Source organism: Lonchura striata, chromosome 1A (genome assembly GCF_050655825.1).
Source record: "Lonchura striata isolate lonStrDom1 chromosome 1A, ASM5065582v1, whole genome shotgun sequence".
NCBI lineage: Eukaryota > Metazoa > Chordata > Aves > Passeriformes > Estrildidae > Lonchura > Lonchura striata.
The window spans coordinates 57,706,810-57,724,900 of record NC_140741.1 but is presented as its reverse complement, the minus strand read 5'-3'; the positions used below and the strand labels follow the sequence as shown (position 1 = coordinate 57,724,900).

Below are 18,091 nucleotides of genomic sequence, written 5' to 3'. Positions count from 1 at the left end.
TACAGACATTAATTTTGTCCAGCGTAGACAGTCTGTTGGCTGTTTCTCACCTGCTGCCACTTCTCCTTGTATTACTCCTTCTTGACCTTTCTCTTATTTCTAGCTCTCATAGTATTTCTTTATAACTAAAAAAATACATGTCTTTCTATGGGCTGCAAGAAAGGGCTTGCAAATATCCACCTTTTTTTGTTGTTTCCAATGCATAAAAATGTTTGCTGTCATGCTGGAATTATGTAAAAGAAAGAAGATATTTTCTTCAGTCGGATAAAGCTAGGCTGGAGAGACATTTTTGGGTGGTAGTCATTGTAATGCTATTTTAAGAGAACAAATACATCAGCCTGAGGTAAGGTTTTTGAATCACTTAGGTATGACTTTTCATTAAACTTCTGTGAAAAAGGAATATAGAAAAGAAGATACTAATCAAATGGTTGCACTGAGAAGCAAGCTGTTAAAGACTCTGTTTCCCTCTGCTCCCTTCAGTTTGACTCTAGCTTCTTCATTAGTAGGTCTGCACCCCACGCTCTGCATGGCTGAGAGGGGTTGGTGCCACGATGAAACCTGAGGGGACCTTGGAGAGGCAAAGTTTTCTCAGCCCATTTAAATAGCAGTGCTGTAAAGGCACGGCAGCGTCGGAATTGGGAAATCTGCTGCCTTTTGCAAAGCTTACTCCCAAAGACTGGGGTCTGGGTAGCTGCTTCTGATACAGAAGTGGGGTCAGCCAGGCAGGCCATTGCATCCCATGCCTCTGCAGGAGTTCACCCAAACGTGAATCCCACTGAGATTACAAGTCCCCGGCCCTGCAGCGAGCAGGGGCACACAGGTTTTCAAAGTTAAGTGTGCATTGCAGGCTGGGCTCCTGAGCAGCCATGCTGGGCCCTGCCCAGGCGAGCAGAGGGCATGTGGGATCCACAGGGGGATCTGCGCCTGAGGGAGCAGCTGATGGAGGCTGGATTTGATAAACCCTGAGGAAAGGAAACTGCAAGGCAGCACCCTTATGAAAAGATTGAGGAACTGGTTCCTCCTGGTCCAACTGGACAGCACCCACAGAGTCAGGCAGGAGCCCAAGCCCTCAGGCCTCTGTGCTGGTCCTGTGCTTGCCTTTGCACAGATGGCAGAATCGTGCTGCTCTGTTATTTTTTAAGCTTTTCAGCCAGACCATTTGTTTCCTTTTGCCCAGGTGCATGGCACCTTTACAAGCAATCAATACTACGAGTCATGCCATGCTCTGCCTCTGAGTCTATCTAGATAAACACCAGCTGGCTTGATTTGCATAATCTCCAACTTGGATCTTTTGCAGCTGTCTTTGCCACAGCATGAGAGACCACAAGTCTTCCATTGCTGCAACAGTTTTTTAATTATATACAGCCTTTTTCCTTAGAGTCCACATAAAGATTAATATTAATATGTTGGTGCACAGCTATTCAGTGGTTTACTTATTAGCTCTGCATGCCAAATTAATGGTGGGACAGCAGATTCTTGGTATACCCATCCTATTCTGTTTTATTTTCACCCACCTTCCTTTATTTCAGCAATGCAACATGCTCTATTATATTGTACTTGTATATTACTGTACAGAAAATACAAGCTCTTTCTCTTTAGAACCATGAATCCTCCTTGGTGGGGCATTTTGCTTTGCTCTCTGCTGATGCCTTGGGATGCTTAATCAATCCTTTGGGGGTTTCTGAGGTGCTGCTGAGTTTTGGATGAGTTTTTGGATTGTTAATGCTAAGCAGCCTCTGGATGATTGATTGGGTCCCAACTGATTCTTTGTGTGGCTTTGGCAAGGAGCAAACTGAATTTGGAGAGTGAGACTACAGGCTGTGGGGACAGAAAGGAGAAGCACACATCCCCACAGTAATCCCAAGTGTCCCCATGTCTGAGACAATTTCCATTTGCAATTCTTCTCCCATGTCCTTCTCACTTTGGCAAGATGATTGCAAAAGCACCCTCTGACTCCTTCCAGTTACCTTCCCTTCCTGATCACATATGTCCTGCGTCTGGTGGGTCCCTCTACCCTTACAGTTGGGACAGTCCTGTGAGGAAGAGTTTCTGGAGGATGTCTCTGGCCACAGATGTGGTTCAGGTTAGTACAGCATGTCTAGCCCCAAGCACTCAATGTCCAAAGGGCTTGCAAGAAACTCCAAAAGTGGAGGAACTACCAAAAGTGGCATCAAAGAGTTATGACACCATCAAAACCACCAGAAGATGACCAGTATAAGTTTAGTCATCTTCTGTTTCCATGCAGGTGTGTATGCTTTTAAATGTGTGTGAAGAGATTTTGTAACATTGGTTTGTGTGTGGACCTTGCCTAAAAAATATGAGAGAGAGAAATTTATCTACAGGTGGTAATTGAGGAAAGGGAGGTAGCTGAGAGATTGAAGAATATTTTGTTGGTGGTAGCAAAAATGAAAATATGAAAACACAAGACACACTTTCAGAACTAAATGTACCCTCCACAAATTTGTTGTTTCTTTTCTATACTTACTTCTCATTCTTTTCAAACATTAGCACACATTTAAGCTTATATGAATGTGGTAAGCCAGATAGATCAAGTAGTATCTGCAGTGAGACCAGCTAATATCTGTGATGAGTCCAGATAGCACAGAAAACAATGTTAGCTTAGTATTTTCACTTTAACTTAGATGCTTGTGCATTCTGACTCCATCTGTACCTACCCATTGCTTACAATACCCAGTTGCTGTTCTGTGTTTTTTAATGATCTGACATTTTCATAGAGCAGGAATGAATTCAATAGTTTTTGAAAGATCTTGCTATTTTCATTTCTTGGAAGGACTTTCCAGGTCAGTTTTGAAATTTTATCTGTACTGGTTACATTTGACTCCTGTGAGATAGCAGCGGAAATCTATTCATTGCAAATTAATAAATCAGAAAGTCATCATAAGCCGGGAGTGTGTGGGGTGGTGTGTGTGTGCACCTATGTAGTAAGCAGGAGCTGTTTACAGCATGTTCAAGGTCCTCTTCTGTTTTGTTTACTGTTCAGGCTTTTCACAGGAACCTTTTTGTGTGGCAGTCTTGACAGGAAGTCATGCAGTTAGGAACAGCACACTTGTAAAACCACAAGTTAACTCTGTGGAAGGCAGCATTTTCCAGTAGCAGCTAAAGCCATGCCTCAGCACCCCACCACCCTGTGCTCCTCTTGATGCCAAAAGCAGCCAGCAGCTGGTGCAGCTTTGTTGGTTTTATGGCCAACTTGTGGTATGAACATTGGGCCATGCTGGCAGGGCAGACTGAGACCCCTGGCTTGCTCATGAGCAGGAGGAGAAGTCAAAACCTGCCATGCTCCATGGGAAAAGGTAGGGCCAGGGGTGCCAGCAGAGCCATGCTGCTGCAGAGCTTGATCTTGTTGCATCAGGCACTGCCAGCTGCTCATACCCTCTGGCTACATCCTGTTTTCTTTGCATTTGCCAACAGGGTGAGTAATGCCAGCGACTGACAGGGCAGCTGGCACCAAGTGTGCTGTGCTGGCTTTTCATCTCTAATTACCCCCTTACGCTGGGCTGTCTAGCTCTTAAATTATCTGTCATGAACATGTCCGAGTATAGTCAGTCACGGGCCTTGTGCTATCCTTGATTCTTCCTTTGTGGGACAAAAATTCTGCCTGGGATGAGTAGATATTTATGTTTCAGGGGGTTGATTTTCTTTTTTCTCATAATTATTTGTGCTGGAGATAGCTGGGCACACAGAGCTGGGTGCTGAGATTGTAGGTGCTATTCCTGCAGTACTGAAAAGGTGTATTTATGTTTATGAGAGAGAAAAAGAGAAAGGTTTTACAGTGTTTCCCAAGAATGCTTTGAATCCTGGAATTTTTTAATCTCTTCTGGAAATTCATACTGCATCTGGAAGTGGCTATAGACCCTTTTAGATCTTAAAAGAAAAAAAAAAAGGTAAGATTATACAATACTGTGACATGCAGATCTACACATACTAAATTAACTGAAAGTGTAACTATAGAATATTTGCCCTTGGCTGAACTGGACACCATGCTAAGTCCCTCCTTCTAGTCAATGCAATAGCATGTAGCTGGCATGCTATTTCCTGTGTGTGGGCATTGCTAGAGCCCTGGAGACTCTGGTCTTTGCTGTGGGTGATCCTTGCTCTTTTCCCTTACTAGGTCCATGGGAAATGCATGTGCAAGCACAACACTGCAGGGTCCCACTGCCAGCACTGTGCCCCACTCTACAATGACCAGCCTTGGCAGGCTGCCGATGGCAAAACTGGAGCCCCCAAGGAGTGTCGGTGTAAGTAGCCCATTAGGAATGGTGTCTCCAGATCCTCTGCCAGAGTGAAATGCTTCATCCATGCGTGCCTTTCTCCCGTGAGTCCAAGAGGCAGCACATCCCGGTGATGGGGAGGTGCTTTCCAAGCAGCTCAGTGAGTGAAGAGGCACTGCCACAGCCCTGCCCAGCACTCACCAAGCATCTGTGTGACAAGGACAGCCCTGGTTGCACAGCCCCTCACTTGGCAATCCTCACAAGACTGTGATGTCTGTTGGCTTGGCCTTTCTCTGGGATCTAAGTGCACCTACTGGGGTAAGGTCTGCTGCTGTGGGCAGACTGCAGCCTACCAGGGTATCTTGGAGGTGACAAGGGGCCAGATTTGTCCTCTCCATGGACACCACTGAAAAACACCTTTGTAGGAAGTATGACTTTCTGCTGCTGGATGTGGGCTCTGGTCACCCCTGGGCACTGAGGGCAGGAGAAGCCATGGGCTCTGGAGGTTTGAAGATCAGTTCTGCAGTGCCAGGAAGGACACTTAGGGAGAGTGCTGCTAGCAGGGGAATGCAAAGGTCATGCATGGGGCCATCTGCTTCAGTAAGAGCAGCAGTCTAGCCAGAAGGGTGCTGAGGATTACCCACACCACCCCAGGAAGGCTTGCAGGCACTCAGCAGACCTGCCCTGGCTACAATGCTATCCATACATAAGCAACCAGCAACCTGCCTATGTGAGCTATGGTCATGCTCACTGCAGTATGGATGATCCCTGAGGGAATGACAGTGAATTCCTACTTAGACCAGCAGCATTTGATGAGCAGGCATTGGAATAGATCTCACTTGACCCTTGACTTCAGTCATGTGGGCACACAGACTTCCTCCACTGCCAGCACAGGGTAAGGAGGATGTTGTATTCTCTCACATACCTCTCCTCCACCTGCCTTTTTCCTCCTTTATCTGCGGGGAGCATCCTGTCAGTACCCTCATGGCAGATGTTGTATAGGGCAGTGCTGATTTCTAAAGCTGAGAGAGAAGTATCCTTCCTCAGCAGGACCAGTGAATGTGGGTCTCTCTGTTCTGGCCTGACCACCTGTGGCTGTCCTGGTACTGGAAAACCTGTAGTGGAAATAAAAAAGTTAAAGAAAATACTTTTTTTTAAATGTTATCTCCAGAGGTTGGGAGGTGTAGGTGAACATGTAGTGCTAATTTGTGCATTTGAATGAATAATAGGTTCATAGGTCAAGTCCACATTCTGAAATGCAGTTTTGAGCTTTTTGTGTCTCTTTTCTATAAACCAGTATCTTTCACTGTCTTAATGAATCTTTCTGTTCCCTTTGGCTTTGCCTCAGCATGCAAGTGTAATGGGCACGCTGACACTTGTCATTTTGACATGGATGTGTGGCTGGCGTCGGGCAATCGCAGTGGCGGCGTCTGTGACAACTGTCAGCACAACACAGAAGGGCAGCACTGCCAGCGCTGCAAGCTGGGCTTCTACCGCGACCTCAGGAAGCCCTTCTCTGCCCCAGACGCCTGCAAACGTAAGTCAGCGACCACCTGCTAGTGAAGGCTTCTCAAGTGGGAAAGTGGCAAATGAAAGGTGAGATCTTCCTGCCCCTCCTCGGAGCAATCTTCTTGCTTCAGAGAAGGACAGGGAGCTCTTTGAATCCTCTTTGTGATACTATTTGCAAAAAGCAGTGATGATGTTTGCAGGGTGAAAATCTGCAGATGCTGTTGACAAATCTGTCCCAAGGATCCCTGTAGCCTGAGGGCAGGGGAAGAGAGATGATTCATTTACTTTCTCTTATTGCTATTTTTGGAGAGGAAAAGCTGCATCTTGTTTTCATGTTTTCCTTGTTTGGTGATTGTTGCAATCTCAGAATCGGGTTCCTCAGCCAGCAGGGGTGCAGCTGATAAATAGCATCGCCCACCAGTTCGTGTTCACAGCAGCAGCAGGTGGGTATGGAAGGAACACATGTTAACTTATACTCCAGAAGGTGGGACACTGAGGAGGCAATACTAAAAGCAATGATTCAGGCACATGTGAAATTAAATCTTTCCCAAGCAATGAAGCAATCCAAAAGCCGCACTCCCCAGGAACCACTGTGAGGATGGTGACTCACTATGGGGGACTCCAGATCGCCAGATTATGCTGAGAACATATACTGGTCAGCTAAATCCAGGGTGCAGGCATGCCCTCCTCTCTGAGTCTACAGCCACCCACCAACTTCACCACATTTCTCCTCCCTGACTCACTTACTATGAGGGGGACCTTCACAAGTGACAGAATGAAATCCAAATGACTCCCTGCCTGTCTTTTGAGGTGACACTGAGCTCATCTGTCTCCTCTGAAGGAGAAGTACCTGAGTGTAAAGGAAGAAGGAACCCTTCTGTGGTGGGGAGCTGCACCCCAGGCTGGGAGGATGTGTGAGGTTTCAGTTGTTCTTTGAGGTCTGGTGGGCAACAGCTGCTTTTGTCCTGCTCCTTTGCTGCATATAATCCTCATGAGATTCCTGGCAGCCCCACCAGTCTGTTGCAGAGGTCCTCCTCCTCTCCACCTTTCACTCATTGCAAGGAGGGGCAGCAACAGCTGAGCTGCCTGTTTTACAGCCGTAGTTCTCTTTATGGAAATGGAATTGACCACAGTTCATTGCTTGTGTAAATAATTACTTCACTGCTGTAGTATGTACACAATGAGGTTTTTTTAAACAGTGAATTTAATGACTTTAAAAAGTTTCATTACCTACTTGTATACATCAAAGTTCTAAGTCTCCTCTGTAATATCAGATACTTTCCCTCCATAATTATAGCCAGAACTTAGGCAATGAACATTTGTTTTGGAGTCTCATTAGGAAAAAACAGGCTTAAGCCTTGCATTTACACCCAGATCAGAGGTTATATGTTTTTTTCTAATTTGTGGATTCGTCCTTGCTGATTAAATAAGAACAAATAGTATTAGTTAACTGCTGGTAGATAATGCAGGACAGGAGACTGAAATAAATGCTACATGGGACCCTCAAGTTCTGAAACATCATTGTACTGTGCTTCTGGTACCTTTGCTAGGATTGTAATTCCTGATATTCTTTACATGCCAGCTCCCATCAGGGAAGATTATGCACTTTTCTGAGGTCATTGAAGACAAGAGAAGCTTTGGCCCTGAGCTGAGTGTGGTTTTCTGGACACCCAAAGATACCACCCTTCACTTTGGAAGCAGTAAAAGCGGCTCTACCTCCTTTGAGGTTCATTCAGTCCATTGAGGGGGTGGAGTTTCATGAGGGACTCATTGTAGGCTTGTCCTTGTGCCAGACTGCCCAGTCCATAATGTGTGGCTGTTTGCAGGGTCCAAGAAGAAGCCAAATGGCACCTCCTGGGCTGGCCAGCACAGAGCCCCCTTCCTTGCAAAGCCAGATGGAAACAAGAAGTCTCAGGACATACTGCTGCAAAGCAGCTCCTGCTCAAAGACAAGGCTGCCAACACTGAGCACATACCTGTGTGCAAGTTAGACCATTGTTAATGAAGGCAGGCAGTACATCACAGCATTAACTATGTGTTAGCCAGATTTCAGGGTTCTTGATTAAAAGGTTTCTCCCCACCTTTATGGGCCAGAGAAAGCTGCAGATATTAGATGACTAATGGGTTTTTTTCATCAACATATGCCAGTGCTTGGTTCTTTTGGCTTTCTGCATTTATCTCTGAATCACTGGCCCATGGCACTCCACTTTCCACATTAAAAAAAAAAGTGTGCCTCCATTTAATGCAACAATCCAGCCTTATGGACCACTAGTTATTCATGAACTCTGGTATTTAAAAGCCAAAGATAACATATTTAACAAGAACAGAAAGATACTCTGAAGTATAGTGAGAAAAAGTTTACATTTATTTACCTTCTGCATTAAGTACATCTGCATTAAGTACATCTACTTAATCAGTCTTTTTTTTTTTTTTTTATGACTTGCAGAGCATGATACTCCCTCAAGTATCTGAGGAAGAGAACTTTTCCTAGTACAAACCGTATTCCACAAATATAGGGATTATCTGAATACTTTTCAGAGACCCCATTACTACAAACTCTCATATTATTTCTCTCTGGGCTTTTCAAACTCTCACAAATGCACTCCTCCCTAAGACCCTTTCACCTCTTTACTTCTGGTCTCCTGCTGCTGGGAATGCTCCCTGCACCCAAGGACTCAGCATCTCACAGGGGAGATGGCAGCTGCAGGGCCATAGAAAATTACTAATGACTGTTAAATTGAATTATATAAGATCAATTACAGCCTGTGCCTGGAACATTTCCAAGTACCATACCATGGTCTGCAATAACAAGGGATGTGTGTGGAGCCCTATTATTCCTTCTTGGGAAGGCCATGGCATTGCCTGCTTGTTTCTGGCTCAAGACACCATTATTATTCAACCACTGAAAATTTAAAAATACCTAGGTCAAAGTAAATAAAGGAGTTGTTAAGCCATAATCTTTAAGGATACTTTAAAGATTCTTGTAGGCAAAGAGTGTATATAATATTTGCTCAGGAGTAGGCGTGCACCTGATAAAATGAAATATTCTGATGTTTAAAACACCAATCTCATTACTCTTCCCCCCCGTCATACCTATGAGTCCTTTTCTTTCCATCCTCATGAGTTTTTAAGCCTCAGCTACAGTGCAATTGCAGACAATAAAATCGAGTTTTATAATTGCCAAGTTTATTTTGCTTTTCAACTGTAGGATTTTGAGGGTAAATATTTGTCATTTCCAAAATGTTAGCTGGCAGCCAAGGAAACCACAGCAGTATCACCAATCCAGGACAGGGAAATCCAGTTCTACTGGCATCCCACTCACTGATTTTCCATCTCAATCAGCACATGCAATGCCAGGACAGGCAGTTTTTAATTCATATGTGTATGGAAGTCACATGCAGAGTCGTACTGGCTGGTAAATTGGCATTTTTTAGCAATGATGCTTACAAATCAAAAAGAAAGCAAAAGGATCAAGTTTGTGGAAAGTTTATCTTGATTCAAGGCTAGAGCCCAAACATTCCTTCTCTTGCAGGAGCTCCCTTGGCTGTGGAGACTCCCAGCCTCTCTGATGAAGTGGCATATGAGACAGGCATTGTGTAGAAGTCTCACACTGAGAGTCTTACACTCTGAACCTTTGTATCCACAATGAAATGCCATCCAACACTCTCTGTAGCTTCTTCTGCTCAGCTGCTCCTCTCACCTTTGTGGATGTGGGCCTCCTTACCTGTGCTACAGTGAGGTGCAGATTGTGTGGAAAGAGGAAAATGGGGTCTAAAACCAACACAGCACAGCTGCCCATGAGGGACCAATAGCTCCAGCTTTCAAACATTGTATAACCAGTCCTGCAATCTTTTCCTTCCTGCCCTTGCCATAGTATGGAAGCACTTTGTCCCTTTTCCATGCATTTCTTTCAACATGCTCACATCTGAGCTCTAGAGCCTCATTTCTGTGCTTGGTGCATAGCGGTGGGCTTCACTTTATGTCTGCATTGCTCAGCAAGTTCCCACTGCAGCCCATCACAAACATTTAATGTGTGGAAACCTTGTCACACAAACCATGCAGATTAATGCCCTTTAGTGTCATCTTGGCCTTCACCCACAATCCAAGAGCAAAAACCTTCAATTTGCCAGCCACCATTGGAAAGCAGATTGACACCTCGGTGGCTCATTGAGGAGCAGCCAGGAAGGATGGGATCCATGGAAGTGGATATTCAGGCCTGTTAGAAATTACCAGCCTTTACAACACATCTCTTTGTGTCTTTTATTAAAAACTATAGCCAGCTACATTCTCATTTTTAGCTGTCTTTTTAATTGCCTATGAGTCTGCTGTTCTTTTACATAACAGCTTTTGTAAATTTAATATTGTTGCTTCACCATAGTGTTGCCAGTGATGTTAACATTTATATTAGGAAAAAAAGTATGTAAAAGAATTGTCTAAAACAGAAAAACTCTGACCCCAATGGGGCTGCATGTAAAATCCAGCTGAAATCTGACCAAAACAGGACCAAATCTGTGGCTGAGCAGTGGGTTTATCTCATTAACTGGAGGAGACTAGAAGAACCTTAAGTGCCTGATATTTCCCCTGAAGGGCCTGAGGAATGCCAGAAATACCCTCCTCATCTAGTAGGAAAATAGAGCATTTGGCTGTATGTATCAGGTGTAAAACACTTCACAGACTTCAGGAGAAAGGTATGCAAGTCTCAGTGCACGCTGTTGAAAACTATGCTATTAAAGGTACCAGAGCTCACTGCCTGCAGCTACTTACACAGTTTGTGGAGAGGCTTTCTAATCTTTTAATTTTATATAATTATATTTGTTTGCAAATGGAAAGGGTGGGGAAAATTTGGGGATTACTTTGGCAAAGATGTTGGAATCATAGTCGCCTCTAAGTTAACTGCCAATATTAATCTATCTTTTAATATTTTGAAACTATACTCCAGGTATGTCAGATTCCTGAAACCACAAAAATGTTGTCAGAGCAAAATTAAATGTATATGTGCAGCAATAAGTATTTTAAGAGAAAGAAATATGTTGCCTGTAATGGCTTTCCTGCCCAATTGCCTTCAGAGTTGCAAAATAGAAAGACTGGTATTAGAAATTAGTGAAAATATTCCCTACAGGTGTAATTTTCTCAGGAAATTCAATTTTATGTAAATGATGCTTTGGGCAAAGGCAGGGAATTTTTTGCCATAAAGTGTAAGTCTGACTGTACCATGTTCTGGTCAGAGAACCAAACACTGAGGCAAGAAGAGCACAGGTCACCCAGTTACTGGTCCTGCAGGCCACAGCATCACCTGATGACCTCTGGCCACATGGTCAGAGGTTTGGCTCATGCTTTTGATAACTGTATTTCTGTTCTTTGGGGAAAAGTAGCCTTGTAACAGACATAAATTATGTCTATGTAAAGAAAAAACCCTAAGGAGTAGGTAAGGAAAATTTCACACCACCTATTTTACAGCATCTTTTCTGAGAACCCAGTATGTCCCAGCACAGTTGTAATGCATTGTTCTGATGCAAGGGGTTGTGAGGGAGAAAAGAGAGCAGCTGGCAATTCTGATGTGCACTCTGCAAACCCGTGTCCTGGAGAATATGCAAAAGCCTGTCTCTGAGCTGTCAGTTTCCTCATTGTTTTTTCCTAATGTTTTTAATTGATGGTTTTAAAAATCAGACAGAGACAGAGGGATACTTTTTGCTCAGCTTTCACTTTAATTAAAATGACTGTTCTGATGGGTTTTTTAACCTCCTGAATGCAAGACAGTTGTTATTATTTTAAAAAGTAATTATGCTCTGATTCTTTTCTGCAATGAAGCACCCACAGCTGCTTAAACATCACAGTGAGGCAGGCACATCCCTGGGTACTCAGCTGGATTTGAGCCCAGATGCTGCAAGAAAAGTAATAAAGGCCTGTTTGGCAAAACATAACATGACACCAGGGTAGGTTGACTAATTAGAAACTATCTCACAAAACTTAAAATTCTACAGATTCCAAAGGGAGACTCTGCTCAAATTTGTATGGGTGAGGGATAAAAAAGCCCAGAAACCCCGGAGGTGTCCCTCAGCAGAGAGGTGGTTGCACCGTTGTGATGCAGAGGTTGTGCACTCACAGATGCTCTGTCCCTCACGGTGTCCCTCCCCTGCAGCTTGCTCCTGCCACCCCGTGGGATCGGCCGTGCTCCCGCTGGGCCCCCGCACCTTCTGTGACCCCAGCACTGGGGACTGTCCCTGCAAGCCCGGCGTGGCAGGGCCCCGCTGCGACCACTGCCTGCCCGGCTACTGGGGCTTCGGGCCCTACGGCTGCCGCCCCTGCGACTGCGCCCGCAGCTGCGACCCCCGCACCGGTGACTGCCACAGCGGCAGGTGAGCTGGGGGGTCTCCTACACCTCGGTCACCCCAGTTCCAGGGAAGGCTCTGTTTGCACACGGCAAGCAGACTGAAAAGCATCCATTATGTAAAATACCTGGGGTTTGGTATGGGTTTGGTATGGCCAAGAAGTGGGCATAGAGTGGGAGTTGAGGCTGTAGTTCCCTTGGGTACCCGGTACAGCATGGGAGGGCAACAGCAATGTTGAAATTTTCGCTCTCAGTGCTTGTGTTAATGTATCAGGTGTTTTCCATAACCTTCACAATTGTTTCCTCTCCACAAGCAAAATGTGAGCCTCGGGGACATCTGAGTGACACCAAAGGCTTAATTTTGCTGTTGTAACTCAGCTTGACTGTGCCTTGGAGTTGAGCTCTGACTTTTAGAAAACAGCACATTTTAATAATACCCCACTCTCCAAATCTGTCATGTAGCTTTTTTTTACCAGACTGAAGATATTTGTGGTATATAAATCCCTACAATGTATTTTAAACGCAAAATGGATCCGTGATCCTCTCTGACAACACTCAACCTCTTCACCTTCCAAAATGCCTCTTGCATTTACCATCATCAAGACATACAGTCACATTTTGTCTGGAGGATGGGCTGGTAGTGGTCCTGCTTTCCACTGGCTCCTGGAGGAAGGCTGATCATCTCCCTTTCCCCTTAACAGCTCAGATGTTTCCTGGCACAATGAAGCACCTCCTTTCCAGGCAGTGCTCAACGAGAGCGAGCCCACCTGGGGCTGGGAGGATGAGCAGGGATTCTCAGCACTCCGGCACTCTGGTAGGACTGTGGCTTTACACATATTCCACCTGCCCAATCCTTCCCGCCAGCAGCCACTGCAGACCTCGTCTTCTGCACTGACTTGTAATTAGCACCCTGGCAGTTGCAGGGGGGAATGGACATTTCCCCACTAGCATGTGGAGGAATGTCCCTGTAACCACCTCCTTGCCCTCCAAGAGCCAGAGGAGCCTTATGGCTCATCCCATCAACGCAAGGATGTGCAAGCCCATTAGATGCTCCATGCTGAATGCCTGTACCCAGCATTTAGCAGTTGTAAGGCAAGAATTTGCACTCCCAGCTCTGAATTTCAAGGCTGAATGCCGTCATGTTTTACTTGACCATCATGTTTTAAAGGTATCCTTATTTTCCCTCAAACTAGACAAACCAGCAACTTTATTTAAAGGGTGGGGTTTGCCACTTCACTGGCAGTTAGGGGATTTCTAACTCAGAATTTATTTCCCCGATACCTACAACAATTTTGGCATCACTTGCTGCTTATGATGTGATTCGAGATGGTCTGGCATGCAGCTGGAGAAGTTATTTCCCTCCTGTCTTCCCAACCTGGGGGAGGTGGGTACCTAATGAAGGTTGGTGCAAGGCAGACTGGCCCAGTGGGGCAGCATCAAGCTCTCCCTCCTTGCAGCTGCTGCATGCAAGCAGGCAAGCGTCATTTCCTCCATTTTCAGAGAGAGGCTTGATAACATCTCAAAGATACAATAATTGAGTTAATTGAGGGGAAAGCTCCATCATTTGTCTAGGCGACTTCATTTTAAACGTAAATAAGTATATCATGTTATTCTTTGTTCTAAGATCATGGAAGTCATTAATCTGCCTTAACCTCTGCAACATTTCCTTTTAAAATTTTGTCTGGTACATTACGGTGTGGAAAATACCACAGGGAAAGATACGCATGTTATTTGCATCCCAAGGCAAAATAATAAGGCCTTTGTTTTCCTTCTCTTCTAATTGTAAACAAGGAGTAATTGCCCTTGGACTAAGAGTCTGTATTCACTCTCAGTCTGAAAACAGTTGCAAATTCCTTTTTTTTTTTTTTGAATGAGGCTTGTGGACCACTTGAAAAACCTCTGGAAGTTCCTGTCTGCAAATGCTTCTGTCTTTTAAGCACAATTCACAGCCATTTGCTTCCTTCTTTTTCCTCAGGTAAATGTGAATGTAAAGAGCAAGTTTTAGGGAATCCCAAGGTCTTCTGTGGGATGAAGTACACATATGGTGAGTTGTGGGTAAGGGGACTGTAAAGGGAGGTGCTGCAAGGTAGTGCAAAAGTGTATATGAAGCATGTGAGTTGCTGTGTGTGCACCACTCCATCCTGGCAAACCCACGGGATACTTAGCCTAAAGGCTGTCAAGGTGGGTGAAGCATCTTGTTCTGTCACCCATCTCTCTTGCTATCAAAACACCCTTGTACAGAAATCATGGGAGGACAAGAGCTGGACAGGTGCCTGGGAGGTTGTCTAGGTCCAAGACAGTCTATAAACCATAAATGGGTCACTGAAATGGTGTCTGTAGACAAGGTGCCCTAATCAGAGTCTTGAAATGACTGTGTCTGAATTACACTGAGTGTAAAGAGGGACTGTGATCACCACTCCATGGATAAAACAATTCCAATAGCTACTGGGAACTCCAGCTGTCAACAAAGTTCAGCTGTTGCAATGGGATAATATTGTCTATGTGTCTTGGATTTAAATGAATGAGAAGAGGCACTTTGTTTTCCAAGACCTCCCTGTTGTGTGCCAATGAACTGCCTCCTTCATACTATGGCAGAGGAAGGAATGCTCTATGCAGCACTCCCTTCCTTCACAAGGAATCTCTTGCAGGGGTCTCTTGCACCTGTTTCATCTCACACTGAAGTTGAAAATGCACAGAGAGATAGCCCATACCTCTGCAGGCTGCAGAGTAGCCTATGAAGTGCAGTTCAAGGGGTTGCCAGTTGTTGAAATGTAGCCCTGGATTAGTGATATTAAGAAAAAAATGTGATTCTGTCTGTTTTGCTTCCCAACCATGATAGCAACTGTGTTTAATCTTGCAAAAGATAAGAAACTGAAAAAAAATAAGTCACAAAACCTCTAAATTTATAAATCTTATTTAAAGTGCACTCAGTCTTCTCCTGCTTTCATCAGTCAACATGTGAAAGTGTCAGCTAAACTAGAGAGACAGATGAATTACAGGACTCATCATGAGCTCTCGGAGGTCACACTGTGAGAGGCTGCCCTGAGCTTCCCAACGTGAGTGCTGAATAAAGCACCACCATATGGGGATACCTAGCAGTTCAGGTCAGGTGGAGGAACTGAGCCCTGAGCCTCCACCAAACAGGGGCTCAGTTCCTCAGCAGTGGAATGTCAAGTGGTGGAAGTGTGAGTATGAGTGAGCTCAAAATACTCCCTGATTTGCCCTGGTCCCCACCAATGTCTTGTTCTCCTCCACTGAATTTGGATTTGGCAGCTCTGCAAAGCAGCAGGCCTGGCACCACGGTGGGATGAGGCTGAGGCCAGCAAAGCCTCCAGGTCCATCCCTAAATCCAATTGATTTCCAAAAGAGATAAGGAACACAGAGGGTTTGCTGAACTCTGGGGGAAAATCTGACCTCACACTCTCATGGCAGTTCCAGGGGCCATGGCCAAAACAGCTGGCAGTATTTCTGCCCGTGGCTGTGGGGACATACATGATTCTCAGTTGCTGCTCTGATCCTGGGCTCCCCAGCAAGGAGCACTGGACTAACTCTACTGTAACAAAGCAATTGTCCTCCTCACTTCTTCAGCCAGACACCAGCACTAGACCAAAAAAAAAAAAAAACCCACAAAAAAAAACAAAAACAAAAACAAAAAAAAAAAAACACAAAAAAAAAACCAACCCTGTAAAGAGTTTGTATATTCCTGGTTTTGAATTCCTGTGTTCCCAGTGATCAAGACAAAGATCTTGTCAGCTCATGACAAAGGCTCCCATGCAGAAGTCAGTGTGAAGATCAAGAAAGTCTTGAAATCTACAAAGCTGAAGATCCTCCGGGGCAAGAGGACACTCTACCCTGAATCCTGGACTAACAGAGGCTGCACTTGTCCCATCCTCAATCCTGGTAAGTTTGACTCCCTGGACAGTACATTGCCACCACATATACACAGATTTCATGCCCCTCTATCCTCTCATACCAATGAACTGGGATTGCAGCCCGGTGCTGATTAAAAATTATTGTCTGTTACATCACTTGGATTCCAAGCAATCTCCATCAAGCTGAAATTTCGTAGCGAAAGCTTGGTTCATCCTATAGACTTTGAAACACACATTTTCTTCACATAGCATAGTAACAGGCTTTCTGTTTTACCAGTCTCTGTTCCCAGAGGAGGTGCACATCACACCACAATTGCATTATACATCCTTCAAAGCTAAAGATAATTTGAATCTGTAAAAACACATTTAAATATAATTTGAGTTGTGATACTCTACTGAAGTTCTAATCTAAGCTCAAGGGGAGATTTCTCTTTGAAAGTAACACAGATATATCTACAAGATTTGGAAGAAACTTTCTTATGTAGTGAGGGGAGAGCTCCACAGTTTTTTCTTGTCTTCTTTCACTGAAATGGAGTATAAGCAATGGTGTCTAAACAATGTATGCAGTCTCCAATATTGACAGGGACATGCAGGTTCAGGGATTTCTTCCACAGAGCAAAACTAAGCTCCAGCTGACACACCTCTCTTTACAACTCCAAGATAAATGATCAGTTGCCAACTAATTCAAATAAAGGGCTTTCTTTCCATTAGGTGTATGCACCACTGGGAAATTGGCAATGGAAGCATTGATGTAGGTGCTGGGACATCCCTTTCATGAGCAGCACTAGGAACTAAGGGGTACAGGGCTGTCTGTGGGGCTGGGTCATGCAGAAAGGTTATTCACTGATGAGGTGTTTGCAGCCTTCTTTCATGTCCTCAGGAGTGATTGGTTTTGAAGGAAAGCTGCTGTGATAGCACAGCTGTAGCTAGGAAGTCTTGTCAGGTGCAAAGGTCAGATGAATCAGCAGCATTAGGTAGGGCCTACTGTTTAAGTGCAGTTAAGACTTTGGATATTGCGGGAATTCCATAAATCACTAATCAAATAGCTATAGCTGGTGTATTTTTCCATATCCAATGAAAACTCAAGCAAGAAAGCCCAGATGCAGCTGCCTTAATATGAACCTGAAGGAATGCAATGGAAGCTGTCCAAAACTGAGCCTGCAGGGCAGCCCCACACCTGACACCCAGATTTGCCACTTGACTAACTTCAGAGGAGCTTCACTGATTTTCCCCAACAGATGAAAAGACAGCATTAATCACTGAATCAGTGGAGGTCTCTTAGACAACAACAGAAAGAGGGAGATGCAACTGTCCTTAGTGACAGTCCAGGTGTGTGACACATCAGGTATTACTCCTTTGTTACGTCCTTGCCAGCTCTCACTGCAAAGCTTGGTATTGTTTTGAAATACAGCTGCTGATCCCATGAGTATAAATTAGTCTCAACCTTCATGTTGAAAAGAAGTTGTGATGTTTGTTGCTAATAGGAAACTTGAGAAAATCTATTGAGTGAATCTTTAAGATTCAATAATGTCAAAGAGGGAAAAAAAGATCCCAGATTATTTTTTTAAAATTCATTATTTTCTTTAGCTACCACATTCATTTCTGAGTGGCTTGCAATAAAATATTAGTAGATTCAACCCTCTATCGTAGTAAGAGCTTATGGCCTACAGGTGAATAAACCAAAACCAGATGGATGAAAAGTCAAGCTGACATGAAACGATTTTCTGACATACAGCTATAATGGAAATCACATCTTCAAAAACATAGAGGAGATCAAAGATAAAGGTAAAAGTAAGACAGATGTGTTTTTATACTATTTTACAGAAGTAAAGGGATACCAAAAGGAGAGTAGGCTCATAAAGGCTCTGACAAGGCAAAAAAAAAAACCCTGAAAACATTTATCAAATCTCTGCAGGCTATTTTCAGATGAAAAACGTGCTTAAGTTCACACAAGGGGAACCCTTTCACCACCCTTGCACACCTTGTGCTCCTCACACACACGCAGAGGCAGATTCTGCTTCTGGGGGACACTGGGCTGAAAGATTTAAAGGTCTCACCTGTTTGCAAGGTAAGAGGATCCCATCCCTTCCATGGCTCTGCTGAGCACAGTCAGAGAGGCAGAGAGCAGCCTGCCAGGGCAAACTGCACAGC

The 18,091-nt window shown here is 44.4% G+C and overlaps 1 protein-coding gene across 2 annotated transcripts in view; it reads left to right on the top strand.

The window, feature by feature from the left end:
- Positions 1–18,091, top strand: part of NTN4 (netrin 4) — a 47,609-nt gene that overhangs the window by 26,346 nt on the left and 3,172 nt on the right. For both annotated transcript variants that reach the window (XM_021527964.4, XM_085569768.1), the window contains exons 4-9: positions 4,133–4,259; positions 5,581–5,769; positions 11,880–12,096; positions 12,770–12,882; positions 14,044–14,112; positions 15,798–15,968. In XM_021527964.4, the coding sequence (XP_021383639.3) occupies positions 4,133–4,259; positions 5,581–5,769; positions 11,880–12,096; positions 12,770–12,882; positions 14,044–14,112; positions 15,798–15,968 (886 nt within the window). The remainder of the gene's footprint in view (positions 1–4,132; positions 4,260–5,580; positions 5,770–11,879; positions 12,097–12,769; positions 12,883–14,043; positions 14,113–15,797; positions 15,969–18,091) is intronic.